A 14,247-nucleotide genomic window follows, 5' to 3' on the forward strand; every position below is an offset into this window, starting at 1 on the left:
TAAATATTATTGGCCAAGCTTGTTTTTATTAAACTATTTCATATATGTTTCAAACAACTTAATCAGTCTAAAGCGGTCTAAGTTACTTATTTAATCAATATTAGTTACAAAGTAATTATGGTAGGTAGGATACCAAGAACAAAACATGGAGAAAACCACTCTTCGTCTTGCCCAAGCGCTGAAAATGTGACTATTAATGCTGATAAAAAATCAATTTCTAATAAGTGTTGCAATAAAATTAAATGTAGTTGTACCTCGTTTTTATGGAAGGGTGTAAACATGGACTTAGGAACTTCGGATGAAGGAATGTATGGAGAGACTAGGGAAAAAGGCTTGAGAAAAATATTTTTAAAAATGGCTAAGTATGGAATGGATAATACTTCAATTCTATTAGATATAGGATCTGGTAGGGGAGTCCCAAATATTGTTGCATCATTTCAGAATAGTTTATTTTCAAGTATTGGTATTGAACTTGATGAGAAGGCATTTTTTTTATCTCTCTCAAACCATCTGCATATTTTGGAATCTAGAAAGAACTCATATGAAAATTCTAACATTGAAAATTCTAATATTTCTTCAGACTTTACAGATTCGAAAGTAAATAAGAATAACAGTATTGGGTTCTTTAAAGGCGACGCGACTATATTAGAAACTTTTGAACCAGTTACTCATATTTACTCTTTTGACGCTGCAATGCCCATTTGGATGATTAAAAGGTTTGTTGATCTGTTCAATGCGAGTAGGACTACGTACTGTTATGTTTCATTTAGAAAGGACTTAGTTGAGACACTTGATATTAAAGCAAAAAGAATTCATGGAATTTCTACTCAAATGATGGGCTCTGGGGAAGGCCGTATGTGTTGGCTATATCTTAAAAATGACTGGAAAGAAATTAAAGAATTTGCATGGATACAAATCTGCGATAAATACAATAATGGAAAAAGCTGTGAATCATTTGATTTGACAAACCTAACAGACATTGACAAAATTATTCGTTTTTCTATTTGTAGCTCTAGTCTCCAAATGGACTTAATTAATAAAACCTTAAACTTTTGGTTCAATAATAGAAAATCGAGAAGAGAGTGTTTGACAGAAAGAAAGGTTATTAACCAAAGGCATAAAGAGCTAAAACAACTATATATACAAGAGAAACTAATCAAAGATGATGCAAACCAACTGACGCTCGAAGATGTTGGCGTCAAGATAGCATCAAATACGCGTTCTAACAATTCAAATAAGAATACGAGAAAAAATAAAACAGATTTTGCGACAAAAAGTCCTGAATGCAATACAAAAAATAAGAATAAATCTTATGTAGATGGTATTTCAGGAAATCTTAAAAATGAAAATAGTTCACAAACGCAACCAACAATAAAAATAATGGATCCATCAAATTTGTCTCCTAAAAAAAGTAGAGCTAAACGAAAAGTTGCAGACGCAATAAAGCGCGTTGAAATAACAATATGAACCTATTTACGAACTGTCAGACTAAATTGTTCAACTTTTCGCGCAAAACTATTTACTATCATTCAAAATTCGCGTTTTAGATCTAAAATAGCATTCCTATATTCTTTACTGTTTGAATAGACAACTTTAATTTTTTGTTAATTATCATTTTGCTCTTGGTATAGTGCAGAACCTTCTTAAACTATGGGCATGATCTTAGGTGTTACAAATATTGGGCCAAAAGGTTCAATTTGTTTTTAATTACATATTTATACGTATTCTGGAAGCTTAATGCATTTACCCATTTGAAGGAAATCTAAGAAATATTTTTACCTTTTGCAGCTATAAAAAGTCTTAGTGCGTTCTCTCAAAATGTTCTAACATATAAACGCCTAAATAATTTCTATAGAATTTTTGAAACAATATCGCTTAAACTATTCCTCCAAATTGAATTACAAATTAAGAATTCTGAACAGATAAATTAATGGGCTCAGAAGTTCCATTATCTAGTGGAAGATGCCCTGAAGTATCTACTTCGCTATTAATAATACAATCCTTTTCGCCAATGCCTGATTTGGCTCCACATCCAGCATTCACCTGAAACTTGTCGCTTTCTAATTCTTTATCATTATCCAGATCATTTGATTCACATATATCTGAGATTTTATTAGAAAGTTCGTTGCTATTTTTTTCCTTAATGCCGTTCTTTGTTTCGCTTGAATCTGAAGCCCCAGAAGCCAAACACATTCGTAGTATTCTTGCAGCATTTTCTTTAGATATAGATTTCCTACTAGGTTTAATCAATTTTTTCTTGGAAGAGGAATCGCATGAAGATCTTTTTGAGCTTTCATAAATCTCATCTCTTGTTCTGTTCAATTCTCCCAGATTTATGCTATCATTAATGTTAGCTAATACTTGATCAAACTTTACAGATGTAACTGCGTTGTTTTTTTTCTTACATCCCCTTTTAGATACACTTCTTAAAGCCTTGTTTTCCTTTTCATGTAATTCTGATTTATAAAATGCATTGAGGTCGCAAATAACTTTTTCTATCGCTATTAAATTCAAATTGTTGGTTTCAAATGGGGCTAGAATGACTTGGTATGGGCTGAACTCCTCTATAGTGGTGCATTTCAAAATATTGATCCAGTGCCACCTAAATTGTTCCTCTGTAAATTCTAAGCAGCCACTATTTTTCGAATCAAATAAAAAAGTCAAAATAGAGCATAGCCTCCTCATCTCTTTAGAAATGGAAGATATTGATGAAGGTTCTGGCTTTAGACAAATAAAACCTGGTCTTTCAAATTCAGACTGGTTTCTTGAATAGGCTTGGTCGCCAGAGAATAATTGATCGATAGAAGGCTCTTTTCGAGTATTAATACTTAACATTAACTCACATCTTTGTTTGCCTTCTATTTTATCTAAATTTTTTGAATCTATTGTATTTTTATCGTTGATATTCAATTTTTGCTCAGTTCTGGAACTGTTAATTAAGGAGGCAGAGTTGTTTTCATCATTAAAATAATTTGTTTCTCTTGGAAGCATATTTATGAAGTGCGCATATTACTCACAAAAAGAGCAATCTAATTAAAAAATGATTATTAGAAAACATTTATTTCATTATTTTGGGTGGTTATTTTAACTTTTCACAAAATTTTGCCGGTTACTAAAATTTAACTGCAGATAAAATTCTACATCAAAGGCGGAAAGAAAAACTAATCGATATGAACTCAAATCAACGAAAAAAACAAAATTATTCTACAATCATTAACGATGTGAATAAACGCTTATCCTAATTCACTAATTTATAAATATTCTAGACATATAATTTTCTTTTTTCTTTTTGTACTTTTTATACTTGTCCAAATTATTTTCTCACATTCTTAAACTCAGTCTTTCAATAAAATACTAATTTAACCGAGTAAAATTTTTTTTATAATTTCAATTGTTCAATAAAGGTCTCATTTCAACTGAAGAAAAGTTATTTGTTGCCCAAATTTTTTTTTTGAAAATCTGGATAATACAGTAGATGAACAACCCCATATAGCATGTACCTGTTAATAGTAATGCTACAGAGTCAGCAATATTGTGTTCTGATGGCAACTCTAAAAGCAAAATTTTAAAAAAGTATAAGCCGCCCATAATTAGACTTATAATACCATTCGAACCACTAACAAGTGCCATCATACAAAATGCAGTATAGGAATTCATATTCGTTATTTAGCTATATTAATATTGTAACGTTTGATTTTAACTTTGTTAAAGTAGAAATTAGCTTAAATGAACTTTTGAGTAGTGATAAAAATTGTATTAATATATATAGTAACTCTTTCCATATGCAAGAATTAGGTAAAATAAAGGTATGAAAACACGAATTACTCTAAATATATCAAATTGATTGCTCAACTCTGAATCTACTAGCTCATATCAAGGATTTCTCATAAAGCTGGTACACTTCTCTATTATATAGTTACTATTTAAACATTTGTACTTTATGGAATGAAAATTGTGTTCTTATCAGCTCTTCTAAATAATATTATAATTATTCCGATCAATTAGATCCTATTAGGTACATGCCTAAAACGATTCTCCCCAATAAATCTCACAGAGCGGCATATTTTGGCGGTTTTTTGCACAATAAACTTGTGCAAATAGAAGTAATATAATAAGGCAATGGTACCAATAATAGATTTTTCGTAAATATAATAATTTCATAATAATTGGGAAAAATTCCATTGTTATATCGCTTATTTAATTTATACAGAATTTTTCATAATTTTATTGATTTCCTTACCCTTGAACTGAATTTGGATCAATTTAAGAACCCCCCATATTGCCGCACTAATGGAAAGTGACCCCCGTCTCATTTATTTGTCAAAATAACACTAACAGTCAAGTTACTTCTTATTATTCGGAGAATAAGTACTGTTAAACCATCGTTTTATAATATGCTATTTCCAACAGTTTTGTGGGCACAAACTAAAAAGGCACTTTTTGTCACAGTTGACCTGCCTGATCTCAAAGATTACAAAGTTGAGCTGGAAGAGCAATACTTGAAGTTCCATGCCAATGTAGAAAATAATGAATATGAATTTAGACTAGATTTTTTGAAGCCTATTAATAAGGAGGAAAGTAGGTATCAAGTTACTAGATCTCTCCACTTTATGATAACAAAAAAAGAAGAGGAACGTTGGAGTTCTATTGTAAAAGATTCCTCGAAAACAAAGAACTGGCTTAAATGTGACTGGAATAGATGGATAGATACTGATGAAGAGGAAAACCCGTCCAGTAAGTTTGACATGTTCGGCGGAATGGATGGGATGATGGGTGGAATGGGTGGAATGGGTGGATTTGACTTGAGCCAACTTGGTGATATGAGTGGTATGGGGGATATGAATTTCGATGAAGATGACGTTCCTGATGATGAAGACGATGAAGAGCCCAAGGGAGAGCCAGATTGTTCTAATAAATGTTGTGATTCTGAACACAAACATTAAATAAAACTCTAACATAAATACAGTAGTATCTTGATTAGTATCAAAATTAGCAAAGAATTCATACTAAATAGGCTACTATCATATATTTATCTATTGATATTCTTATCTTCATTATAGTCAGTTCATTTTTTTATTCGGTCCTTTTAAACAATTTTTCTGTCATACCAAATAACCAGTTTTTGAGGTTTTGGTCTACGGCTTTCATTTGGGTCAACCTAAAACTTTAAAACCCTATGTTTCATTTTTTCCGGCAGATATTATCGGAGTCACAAATTTCCATAATTATTCTGGCATTTTAGAGCAAATTATATTTTATTCATTTAGTGAAATTTAGATTCTGACACAAAATCTAAACATGAAAAGCATCCAACAGTTAATTGGATTAATTCTATTAATTATTCATTGGAAAAACTCTCAGTTTTATATGTAAAATAATGGACTAATGTTATTCTATGAATGCTTGTACGACAAATTTTAAAAAAATACTTTTGCTGTCTTGAAAAAAAAAGAACTCGTCAAATTAAATCTATTTTGCCGAAAAATAATCATTAATATAATATTTTAAAATATATATTATTAAAACATTCATAATATTAAGTTAATAAATTTGTTCCCCAATCATTTTTGATGGAAATGATAAATTTCCATATAAAATAACTAACTTTCTGGCCCTTGCCTTACCAATCTTACGGATGCAGAAACCCTTGGAGCAAAAATATGAAATATTGGCAAGCTCACTAAACCAAGAAGAATTTTCAATGTCTAATGTGCTGGAATGTCCATATAAACTCTCAAAGAACAGACTTGGCTTGCTTGAAATTAATCCCTGCCTAGCTATATTGTCTGTTATAAACCTAATTAATTCTTTTGGGGTTTTGAAAGCATTTTCTATTCCTCTTGCAGAGTCATCAGAGAGTCCAGGTATCTGCATAATTTGAGTAATCCATGGATTACTATTTGTTCCTGATGTATTTTTTGGCTTGTACTTTGAGGAAATAGGTCTTTTTTGGACTTCATGTAAACCTGAAATAATACTTAACAAATATTGGCTTGCCTCAAATTCGTTTTTCGCCTCAAAACTATCAATTGAATAATCGACCAACAAATTGGTTATGCATTTATCTAAGCATGAACTGTCAATAAACTTTTGTTTTTGCCTATTATTATTGTCTTCAGCTCCAATATCAGATTGTAATTCTATAATTTCCTTGCTAAATAATGACTCCTGAGACAAACAATCTCTTATACCTATCCAAACAACTACACAACGTGTCCCCACAATTGAAGCAAACTTTTTAGCTTGAAAAAATAACAAGTCAATGACAATGTGCCCAAAATAATCTTTAATATCAAGCTTATTTAAACTGGTTATTTTGTCATATACATCAATTGAAACAAAAAATATTATTACCGACGGCTTTTTGTTACTTAATGAAATTCCTAAGTTTTTTGATGTTTTTATCCTCCTTATTTTGTCCAAGTGGGATTCGTATTCAAATTTGGGATAAAGATTGCAGTGCGGAATCAAATTATTGTAAAAAGTCTCTTGAGAATATCCTTCAATTAAATAATTTGTAGGATTATTTTCTTCTGATCGAGTAATTCCATATTCATGGAAGGATTTTATAATGTGTGGCCCTATTCCATATTTGTTTGAGCTTTCAGATAGCTTTATATATAATTTATCTGTTTCCCAATCCATTTAGTGAAGCAAAAGACTTCAGAATATTTAGCGCTGCTAAAAAAAAAAAAAAAAAAATCGGAAATATAAAAATAAATGGAAACTTAAATTTTGCAAAAAAAATTTATTGGAGAAATGAATCAATTTTAGATTTGAATTCATCATATGAATACTTAATGCTGAGTTTCATAAATTGAAAATTTATATTGTGTAAATTTTCAAAACTAAATGGCATGTCATTGTCTATTAGATCGGATAAATCGTGATCTGAGTTGCAATATCGGACGTTAAACAATCGCTCTCTGCATTTGTCAAAGTTTTAAATCATTTTATTAGAAACTTACATGCTACGCTCTAATTCATCTTTAATATATGAAATGCTTCGTGAAGTAATTAGATCTGATTTATTGAATAATATTAGCACTCTGTATATCTGTTTTTTTGTTTCGGAATCATTGTTCGAGTAAATTTTAATATTGTGAATTTCTCTAATAATTGAAAACAAAATTTCCGCAGCATCTTTAAAAGACGATTTGTCGTTACTATCAATTACAAAAATTATTGAAACAGAGTTATTGAGATATTTCAGAATAAAATCATTAATAATTCTTCTGTTCCCAGGGATGTCAACCAAATATCTGTTATCTTTTATTCTTGTCACTCCAGGAACAATAGAAGTTGTTGTTCTTGTTGTTTTATTTTTTTTTACCTAGATGCAATTAAAGATAACTTAGAATAATTAGAAAATTACCTTATAGAATAGTGTGGTCTTTCCCGATCCAGAAGGACCAATTATGAGTGAATAAATATTCTGTGACTTTGTACCTTGGATGCTAAATAAAATAATGCTAATTATATAATTAGCTAAGTAAATTCCAATATCAATAAACTTAAGGGAATGGAGTAGAGAGACTCCTATCACTATAGCTATTGTGTAAAATAATAGTTCCCAAAACATTTTTAATATAATCAAATTTGAAGATAGTATCAAATTAAACAGCTTAAAATTGACCGCCTGAAGGTAATAAATCAAACTTTCTTAAAATAGATTGAAAATAATTAATCATCAAATAATGAAATTGTATGTATATCCACGCTCTAATAGATTTAGCTACATTATAAACATAAATAGTTTAGTTTATTTGAACAGCAATCGAATTTTTGTTCTGGGCTTTGTATTTGCATTCCTAAATATCAGTCAACTATAGAATTGTTCCCGCAATTTGTGTGAATGGACTGTATGCACATGCAACATAGCTTAAACAGTAAAATTTAGCCATTATTTGAATAATAATGTCAGGTGTGTTTAATAAGTTTGTTATTTGCTCCTTTTTGGTAATATTTTTATGCTTGGGGCCAGAGCATGTAGAATTTCATTTGGTCAACGGAAATAAAGTGGATTTAAATCAAATAGAAGGAAATGGCAGGTTCGAAGTTGAAAATAGAAAACTAATTAAATCAAATAGCCAAATTAATGATGATATTAATGCCACTACCAAATATTCTGATTATAATGGCTATAATTTACCTGAAAACTCATCAGTATTTTCTGATCGGGAATTAAAATTCAATGGCTTAAATATCACAAGCTATGAAAACAGACAGTTGTATATTGATTCAAATGGTAGTATATCATCAACAAATAACAACTCGGAAACCAACTCTCTAAATGGTGAAATCCCAAATAATTCAAGTGAATTTCCAATAAAATCTATTGGAAAAGAACACGTTATTTCAGAGCACATTGACAATCACGTAAATTCACAATATGGTAATAACCATGAAAACTTTACAAACATTACAGGAAAAGAAGTTAATTACAACAATTTTAATATAAGCAACAATGAACAAATAAGATTAGACACTTTGCAAGCAATTAATAATAGTTTTAATGTTTTGACTGTTGATTTTTCAATGATATATGATGATTTAACCTTTGAACCTAATCTCAAATCAAATGTTGAATATACAATATTTAATACATCAAATATAGAAGTGAAGAAAAAAATAGCGAAAGAGATAAAAACTAATAACGATGGCAATTTTGTTGTAAACCTAGAAGATTATTCTTCATATGGATTTGTAACATGGATTAAACCTGTAGAATCTAACTCTACAAAAGTCGTATTACAATCTAACTCAGGAATAATGCCAAACATGAAAATTAAATTGTTAGAAAAACTTTTCCCAAGAAGAAACTTTACTAACGATGAACTGGATGTAATAATTTTGAGCGAATCCCGAAATGAAATAAGGCCATACGGCTATAGGGGAAGCCCTATGATACTGACTCAATTTATCGAAAATATTGACTTAAACAACGAGAATGAAGATATATTTTCATTTATAGAAACAATTGAAACATTAAATCAAACAAGCTACCTAAAAAACTCTAATAATAGCCTTCAAATAATAGATGATACTGGGAATAATGCTGCTTTTGAATTTTGGAATAACAGTTTTTTATTGCATGATAACCCAGATATACTTTCAATAAATTGTAATTACTATAATGAATGGTCATCTTGGAGCGCATGTACAAATGAATGTGGATGGGGGATTCAAACAAGAGGAAGAAGAATCAATGCAAATTTAATAGATAAGTCTTTTCAATTATCTGACTTTGAAATTAGTGAAATGCTCAGAAAATGTAAGGTGCAAGTTCAAACTCAGGGGTGTACATCCAAAATAGGTTGTTGTGAATACCAATCTCCTAAGGAAAATCTTTGGAAAAACTGTACAGCAACTTGTGATAAACATGGAACAGAGGAACAGACCGTTGAAATAATATCAAATAAAAAAGGAAAAGTAAAGGATTCTAAATGTGAAAACAAAAAAATATTAAAAAGAAAATGTCTACGTTTATTAGGTGATAAATGCAAAACTTGCGAAACTACAGAATGGTCTAGATGGTCTAGTTGCAATAACGAAAACGGAGATTTTATTCAAAAGAGAACAAGAGAACTAACCAATGGAAATTGTGTTTATTCTCAAACTAAGCTAGAGGAAAGGAGAATCTGCGAGAAAATACCTTTGTTTTCAACATCGCCAATGACAAACAATGAAAATAACAGCACCAAACAGAAATTTTTAATATCTTCTGAAAATTTAAACGATAAAGAAGCCATTCATGAGGTTAAAGAATGTGAACTTCAGAAATCAGAAATGAAGTACAATTTAATTGAAGGAGCATGTGAATGCCCCAATGGCGTTAGTTATTGCGATAATACAGTAATTGAAAATGACAAAACATCTTGGGAATCGCACCTAAAAGAAATTTGTAATAAAAAAACAGATGCATTTTCTGATAAAAATCTGATGATAATGGCAAAAGGAAAGAGATTATACAACTGCAAAACTAAAAATTGGGAAAAATACACAACAACTCCACTTGATTCAGATTGTAAAAATACTTATATACTATGTAAAGTAGAGAGTAATTGCATGGTTTCTAGTTGGTCAGATTGGTCAGGATGTAGTTCACCATGCAAGTCATCAACAAATGATCTAGATTCCACGACAATATTGAGTACAAGATTCAAAACAAGGAAAGTTATTTCTGGCGAATGCAAGGAACACTCACTATTTATGGAAGAAGAATGTTTGGATATAAAGGAGTGTCCTCAAACTAAATATAAATTATCAGTAGATAAGACATCTAAAGAGCTTACCAATTTATTATATAGCGAGGATATAAAGAGCCATATAAAAAAAACATTTACTAAATTACAAATGTACAGTGTTCAAGACGATTCAGTTTCAAATATAATGAAAAATTTATTTAATAATGTGAGAGATATTATAATTAGAAATAGCGAGTATATTTACGAGCTTAATTTCAATCTTAATGTGTTTGGAGGTGATGGAAATTACCATATTCAAAGTTATATTAGTTTTATCTTGTCTAAATATAATTTTGATGATAGTGAATTAGTGAAAGATATTATCATTTGGGTAACAATTCCTACAGATGAGAATAAGGAAGTTTTATATGAAAAGCTATCAAAAAATGACAGACAGATAATTGGGTCAAATAAAGATGAAACCAATAAGTTTCTGGAAAATTTATTTCCTTCAAAACTATCATCTATTAAAAACGAAACTGAACAAAACTCTTCTATCCAAACAGGGGATTTATTAACAAAAAACTTTAGCAGTTCAAATAATTCCAACTTGAATATAGAGAATTCACAAGCGGTGGGAAACTTTAACTCAGAGAAAGAAAACGAAATATTTTCTAAAATAATTAATCCTGAATTACTATTTAAACTAATTCAAACTGCCATATTGAAAAATACAAACTGTAAACCAATAGAAATAAATAAACAAAACTTAAATGAAAGCAATAGTAAAACTAAATGTGTATGCCCTCCTGGATACACATTGTGCAGTTCAATTGATTATTATTTTGGAAATCATATTAGTACCTTTGATAAGAGTAGAAAGATAGAAATAAGAACTCCTGAAGGTATTTTTTCAGATAATTTTGTTCTTAACCAAGGTGGGATATTCGATCAAGTTTATGAAGAAGATAAAGAAAAATATTGCAATAAACCAGGAGCAAAAGCCATGTGTAGTTCCAATTCTGAACTGCTAGATACATTAAAACATTTTGGAATAAAGGACTTGTATTCAATGTTTGTTCGCTTTCAAAGTGCTGAAGAATCTAGCTAAAATTTAAATTTTCACTATTTCTTCTCATCATAGCTAACTGTGGTAATTTTTATTACATTCATTTGGTTAGATAAAATATGATTTTCAGATATCTTAATCCCTCCCACAGTTTCTATATTTACCAGGTTTTTCTCTAAATCAATATGTAAGGATTTTAAAAGTGTTTTAACCATAGTTCCGTTAGGAACAAGAATACAATCTTGAAACGCAGAATTATTTGTTTCATCATGCAAATTGTTCGTAAAAGTTTTTATGTTCTTTACGGGATATATTGGTATCAGGCCTAATAAATCAACAGCCTTGTTAACTGCATCTTGTACTCCTGTGACTCCATGTCTGAATAGTACCATATCTTTAATATTTTCTAACCTTGATTTTAACTTGTCATCTATTAACTTAAGACCGTGAGATTCTTCATTATGAATATCTTCGCTTGTGATAAATGAAGAATAATTGTAATTATTACTATCGTATACTAGTTTAATATAGTTTTGTCTTACCATCTTTTTAATGAAATACTCAGCTAAAGACGATGCTACTACAATTTCATGATCACTTCCATACTTTTCGTAAAACTTTACAATGTTTGAATCAGAACTCTCACTCATTATGTCAGCCTTATTTAGCACAAGCACAAACGGAAATCTAATTTTAATGAATTGTCTTACTAAATCCAATATATTAGTTTTATCCCAGTTTGAAAAATCAACAGAATCTTTAAGCTTCATTGAAGATATAAGCTTGCTGATCATTAATTCGTTACACCCATATCCAGAAAACTGATTTAATAAGAGCTTGGAAATTGATATATCTGATGTTTTGCTTTTCCTAACAACACTGGACCAATTTGAATTAATATTATTAAAAATCCACATTTCAATTTCTATTCTAAGCCACTCGTGATCATTTATTGGATTATAATTAGTTGTATACTCACCTTTTTCATTTGTATTTCCACTAATATCAATTATATGTAACAAAACATGTGCATGCCTAAGATCATCGAGAAACTTATTCCCAAGTCCATTCCCAAGATGAGCACCAGGTATCAATCCAGCAATGTCAAGCATCTTGATTGGTACATATCGGTATCCATTATTGCAATTTCCATACTTAGGTTTGCATATTACATTATATTTCTTGCATGGACATTCTGCAATGTAATGAGTTATTCCAACATTTGGCTCAATGGTAGTGAATGGGTAGTTACCTATTTTTGCTGGATTGTCAGTAATAGATGAGAAAAATGTAGACTTCCCGGAAGAAGGTTTACCAACACAACCAATTATATATTCCTTTTGTATAGAAGTCATTATAGTTTTCGCTAAAAATTTGACTTGAGCGATTTAATTTGTTGAAAATATACCGCTTTATTCATACTATTTTAATTTAAAAATGGAAAATAACTAATATATTCAAAGCTAGTTTAAACAAATTTCTCCTAGTTTACTAATGCATTCAGAATAATGAAACTAAAAAATCAGAATGAATTGATTTATTCTAATTCATCAAAATTTGATAAGGATTCTCGAGAATTTATTATATCTGATTTAGATAAAAAATTTTTTTTGAATGAAATTGATCAAATTCATTTTAATAATAATACTATTGAATTTGGAACTATAGAACGAAGTTTGGCCAGAGATCATGCCACAAATTACCAAGAAAATTCTTTTAAAAAACAATGTTCCAACAAACATATCGCTAGTTATTCTGAGATACCTTCTGATATAAATCAATGTGAACTAACAGAAATAGTACCCGCAGGGACTGCTTATTTAAATTCCACTTCATTTACTTCAAAGCCTTTAAGGGAAGTCTACGTTGGGAATTTACCTCAGGGAATAACAGTCACAGAATTATTAGAATATATTAATCGTTCAATAATTAAAAATAGTGTATCTCATACTAATGGAAATCCAGTAGTATCAGCATGGATAAATTCCGATGGTAAATACGCGTTTTGTGAATGCAGATCAATAGAAGAAGCAAATACTTTGTTAAGACTTAATAATTTACTTAGCTTCAAAGGAAATTTGCTGAGAATTGGAAAACCTAAGGTTAGCGAAAATATTATTGGAGATCAACCGTCAAATAACTCTACATTGATCAATCAAATCACACAAAGTACATCCATTATATCGCCATATTTTAATAACATTCCTTTGGTATTAAAAAAAAAGGAAACAATTCTAATTACTGGAATAAATAAGAAATTCGTTTTAGAGGATATTAAAGAAATGCTCAGTATTAAAAATATTGAAATACTGGAACTAATTGATTACCGTAATAAATATAAGATAGCAATATGCGAAGGGGATCTTAACACAGATATTACCGATAAAGTTGTGAATAAACTTGGGACAGAAATTAAAATACTAAGAATGAAAAATTGTAATTCAAAAGTCATCCATGCTGTTAACAATCATCTTAAAAATTTGTCTTGCATAGTTAGGGAAAGTAATAAATTATTACTCAAGACAGAAAAGTTCGAAAATATTCAAAGTAAAAATGTGATATCTTTGCTCCTTCCTCAAAAACCATGCCGTTGTATTTTACTTTCAAATATTCTCACGGTTGAGGAGTTATTGATTCCTAGTACTTACTCTTCTATTCATGAAGAAATTCACGAAAAATGTTTAAAATATGGAGAAATATACAAAACCACTATTCCAATTCCGGAAAGAGCTCTTTCTAACAAAGATCAATTTAATGATCCTTATTTTGGAAGAGCATTTATTTTTTTTTATAATGTGGAGAGCGCAATAAAAGCCAAGCTAGATTTATTTAAAATGAGGTTTCTCGGAAGAAATATGAAAATAAGTTATTATTGCGAGCATGAATTTCTTCATGGCAATTTATTTTCATGCGAGCCTAACAGATTCGATCCAATCGATGATCAAGAACTTTTAAAAATTATAAATCCTATCCAAGTAGATTGCTAATTTA

The 14,247-nt window shown here is 29.8% G+C and overlaps 8 protein-coding genes across 8 annotated transcripts; 4 read left to right on the plus strand and 4 right to left on the minus strand.

The window, feature by feature from the left end:
* Positions 1-117: 117 nt before the first annotated feature.
* cgd6_1610 (hypothetical protein) lies at positions 118-1,467 on the plus strand (the record flags this gene model as incomplete). The annotated part of the gene is made up of 1 exon (XM_627528.1): positions 118-1,467. The coding sequence occupies one exon, from the start codon at positions 118-120 to the stop codon at positions 1,465-1,467; it is 1,350 nt and encodes a 449-aa protein (XP_627528.1).
* A 438-nt stretch (positions 1,468-1,905) lies between these two features.
* On the minus strand, positions 1,906-2,991 carry cgd6_1620 (hypothetical protein; the record flags this gene model as incomplete). Its single annotated transcript, XM_627529.1, has 1 exon — positions 1,906-2,991. The coding sequence occupies one exon, from the start codon at positions 2,989-2,991 to the stop codon at positions 1,906-1,908; it is 1,086 nt and encodes a 361-aa protein (XP_627529.1).
* Positions 2,992-4,301: 1,310 nt separating this feature from the next.
* On the plus strand, positions 4,302-4,943 carry cgd6_1630 (p23; HSP20-like chaperones fold; the record flags this gene model as incomplete). The annotated part of the gene is made up of 1 exon (XM_627530.1): positions 4,302-4,943. A coding segment is annotated over one exon (642 nt), but the record flags the coding sequence as incomplete, so codon positions are not given.
* Positions 4,944-5,541: 598 nt separating this feature from the next.
* On the minus strand, positions 5,542-6,645 carry cgd6_1640 (conserved hypothetical protein; the record flags this gene model as incomplete). Its single annotated transcript, XM_627531.1, has 1 exon — positions 5,542-6,645. One exon carries the CDS (start codon positions 6,643-6,645, stop codon positions 5,542-5,544), a length of 1,104 nt encoding a protein of 367 aa, XP_627531.1.
* A 319-nt stretch (positions 6,646-6,964) lies between these two features.
* On the minus strand, positions 6,965-7,582 carry cgd6_1650 (conserved hypothetical protein; the record flags this gene model as incomplete). The annotated part of the gene is made up of 2 exons (XM_001388277.1): positions 6,965-7,333; positions 7,376-7,582. Coding segments are annotated over 2 exons (576 nt in total), but the record flags the coding sequence as incomplete, so codon positions are not given.
* A 335-nt stretch (positions 7,583-7,917) lies between these two features.
* Positions 7,918-11,298, plus strand: cgd6_1660 (conserved hypothetical protein; the record flags this gene model as incomplete). The annotated part of the gene is made up of 1 exon (XM_627532.1): positions 7,918-11,298. One exon carries the CDS (start codon positions 7,918-7,920, stop codon positions 11,296-11,298), a length of 3,381 nt encoding a protein of 1,126 aa, XP_627532.1.
* A 14-nt stretch (positions 11,299-11,312) lies between these two features.
* Positions 11,313-12,644, minus strand: cgd6_1670 (MJ1332/Ygr210cp-like GTP binding protein; GTpase OBG family plus RNA binding domain TGS; the record flags this gene model as incomplete). Its single annotated transcript, XM_627533.1, has 1 exon — positions 11,313-12,644. A coding segment is annotated over one exon (1,332 nt), but the record flags the coding sequence as incomplete, so codon positions are not given.
* Positions 12,645-12,764: 120 nt separating this feature from the next.
* Positions 12,765-14,243, plus strand: cgd6_1680 (splicing factor U2AF U2 snRNP auxiliary factor large subunit; 3 RRM domains; the record flags this gene model as incomplete). The annotated part of the gene is made up of 1 exon (XM_627534.1): positions 12,765-14,243. The coding sequence occupies one exon, from the start codon at positions 12,765-12,767 to the stop codon at positions 14,241-14,243; it is 1,479 nt and encodes a 492-aa protein (XP_627534.1).
* Between the last annotated feature and the right edge of the window lie 4 nt (positions 14,244-14,247).

This window comes from Cryptosporidium parvum, chromosome 6 (assembly GCF_000165345.1).
Source record: "Cryptosporidium parvum Iowa II chromosome 6, whole genome shotgun sequence".
Classification (NCBI taxonomy): Eukaryota; Apicomplexa; class Conoidasida; order Eucoccidiorida; family Cryptosporidiidae; genus Cryptosporidium; species Cryptosporidium parvum.